The sequence below is a fragment of the Hordeum vulgare genome, chromosome 7H (assembly GCF_904849725.1).
Source record: "Hordeum vulgare subsp. vulgare chromosome 7H, MorexV3_pseudomolecules_assembly, whole genome shotgun sequence".
NCBI lineage: Eukaryota > Viridiplantae > Streptophyta > Magnoliopsida > Poales > Poaceae > Hordeum > Hordeum vulgare.
In genome coordinates this window covers 519288278-519291265 of record NC_058524.1, presented here as the reverse complement: position 1 = coordinate 519291265, position 2988 = coordinate 519288278, and the positions used below count along the sequence as shown (strand labels likewise).

Genomic DNA, 2988 nt, shown 5'->3' with positions numbered 1-2988 from the left:
AATGTGACCATAAGATTGATCATTTGCTTGAAAGCCATGAATCTTCACACATGATAGCCCATTTCTAAGAACACTTATTTAAAACAATTGTCGTATTACTAGTTTATTATTTTTACTGGTAACTTTGTCACATATAATAACACAATGCAATGGTTTTCCATTTGTTTGAAGTTGTTTCGAATTTTTCATGGCCATTTTAAAACGCGGTCAAAACAGCGGGTATGACCGTTCCTACCTAGTGATTGAATCTTAGAAATATTTTGGTGCTTCTATGATTAAATAGATACTTGTGTACCTAGAAATGATTTTTAGAAAAAATAAACATCAAACTATAATGTAGTTGCAGTTCAAATTTGACCCGCTTTCAGCTGATTCAACGAAAATTTGTCTTTTTCACGAGAGGTCGATAAAAGTCTTTTAACACCCAACCATTTGATCAATTGTACATTAAATATGTCCTAGTATGTTAGAAAAATGATTTGGTCTAATTTTGCTACAAATATACGGTAGGTCCTTCACAAAAAAACTCATTTTGGGCACTTGAAAAATGGAAAATGAATTTGTCATACAAGGAAAATGAAAACTTCCTTAAGGAACATTGTGCATAATATTAGATCATTTGAACAAACTATGCCATGAATGTGGCCATAAGATTGATCATTTGGCTTGAAAGCCAAGAATCTTCACACACGATAGCCCATTCATGAGAACACTTTTTTTAAATAATTGCCATATTACAACTTTATTATTTGTTCTGGTAAGTTGGTCAGATATAATGACACAATGCGAAGGTTTTTCAATTTTTTGATTTTTTTTTGAATTTTTCATGCGTGTTTCAAAATGCGGTTCAAACGGTGGGTATGACCGTTCGTAGCTAGGGCTTGATTCTTGCAAATATTTTGGTGTTTCTATGATTAAATAGATAATTATGTACCTAGAAATGATTTTTGGGAAAATTAAAGAGCAATCTATCAAAGAGTTGTAGTTCAAATTTGACCTGCTTCCAGCTGAATCTCCCCAACTACTCCGGCTGCATCCCCTCCACCATCCTCCACAGAAGAAAGGGGAACGAGCGACCACAGGCGGAGGCGGCGGAGGAGGATGGGGTTCATGCTGCGGGTGAGGCTGGCCTCCTTCTTCGCTGGCGCGGCCGCCGCCGGCGGCTACTTCCTCTACAAGGACTACAAGCTCGCCCACGACTCCACCGCCCTCCAGGTACGGACCGCGCCCTCCTCCTCCCCTCCCCTCCGCGTCTCAGATCTCGGACCGTGTACCACTCCATGGATCCTGTCATGAACTGGAAAACTCATTTTGAGCACTCGAAAGATGGAAAATGAATTTTTTGTCCAAAGAAAATGAAAAATTCATTTGAATACATCTTAATAATGTGTTTCTTCCATGACAAAATCAGGTGTCAACAAGGTCCTTCACAGAAAACCATATTTGTCACTTGAAAATAGAAAATGTTTTTCTGAAAAAGAACTTATTTTTAGTTAATTACAACCAATTTTGATGGTCATAGCGTATTCATAGTGTTTTACTCCGTTGTGATTGGCCCATGAGGATGTCACGCGGATCATGCATTAAGGTCCGTTGGATGATCCCGGATCCTACGGCAGCCCTCTACTCTGTAGATGAAACCCTAGTTTTGTCGTCCTCACATTTTTCATCCACCCCCCGCCTCCCTTCTTCCTCTCTTCTGCTTCCTCCCTTCCTCCCGAGCTCCTTCCTCTCCAGCTCCCCGATCCAATCCCTTCCCCCACATCGGCGCCGCCACCCACAGCCCCGCGTCGCTCCCTCATACCTCGTCGTGTTTTCATCGGTCATGGTGGGCGTCGCTCCCAGCCTCTCCCCTCCCCACCACTTGACCGACCTGTCACATGAAGGAGGCGGTCCTAGAGGGCGGCAGAGCCTTCACCAGGGCGTTCGGTGCGTCGTGGTTTGAGCATGCCGCCACGGATCCTCGCTTCAACCGGATCTTCAACGAGGCCATGGAGCAGCACTCCATCATCATCACCAAGAAGCCGCTTGAGCTGTACCATGGATTCGAGGGCATTGGCACCCTCGTGGACGTCGGCGGCGGCCTCGGCACCGTCATCCATGCCATCACCACCAAGTACCCGGGCATCAAGGGGATCAACTTCGACCTGCCCCACGTAATCTCGGACGCGCAGCCTTACCCTCGGGTGGAGCACGTCGGCGGCGACATGTTCGAGAGTGTGCCCTCTGGCGGCGATGCCATCCTCATGAAGTGGATCCTCAACTGCTTTAGCGACCAGGAATGTGCCAAGCTGCTCAAGAACTGCTACGGCGCATTGCCCGACCATGGCAAGGTGATCAACGTGGAGTGCATCCTGCCGGCCAAGGCGCCCAAGCCCGACGCGACCATTAACAGCGCGCAGGGGTTGATCAGCATCGACGTCTGCCTGCTGGCCTACAGCCCGGGTGGCGAGGAAAGGTGTCTCAGGGACTTGGAGAAGCTGGCCAGGGCTGCTGGATTCACCGGCGTCAAGCCAACATACATCTACGCCAACTTTTGGGCTATCGAGTACACCAGGTAGCTTCATTTGCTACCCACCCACCTATTGATATTTCTCATTCTCATCTAACTTCCACACCATTTAATTACTTAATAATTAAGGGAAAACTAATTAATCTGTATCATTTAATTAATGGTGTCCGCGCTGTCGTCGTTCCAGCAGCAGGTGATGCCGGGCCTGTGGAAGGACATCACCACCAAGATCCACCACAAGGTCTCCGAGAACTGGATCTCCACCACGCTCCGTCGGTCACCAGGGCGATGAACAAATGATCATCGATAGAACTGCCGACTGGTACGTGGATTCGGTCTAGATGTTTTGCAAGCCATGTTGTACACCGCGTGCCAACCACCTTCACACCTTGTCCTGATTATTCTCCCCATGAGATGGCAGATAAGAAAGATGCCCTCCATTTTCACATCTGTACAGCCGTGTCATGCACTCCTGC

General features: G+C 46.8%; 1 protein-coding gene across 1 annotated transcript; it reads left to right on the top strand.

Annotated features, from left to right (window-relative positions):
* The first annotated feature begins 1880 nt into the window (after window positions 1-1880).
* On the top strand, window positions 1881-2642 carry LOC123412846 (flavone O-methyltransferase 1-like). Its single transcript, XM_045105790.1, has one exon. It carries the CDS (start codon window positions 1881-1883, stop codon window positions 2559-2561), a length of 681 nt encoding a protein of 226 aa, XP_044961725.1. The 3' UTR covers window positions 2562-2642.
* The last annotated feature ends 346 nt before the right edge of the window (window positions 2643-2988 follow it).

Bases quoted from the DNA above. Each gene is read 5' to 3' on its own strand.
- LOC123412846 (XM_045105790.1), top strand. From the start codon at position 1,881: ATGAAGGAGGCGGTCCTAGAGGGCGGCAGAGCCTTCACCAGGGCGTTC.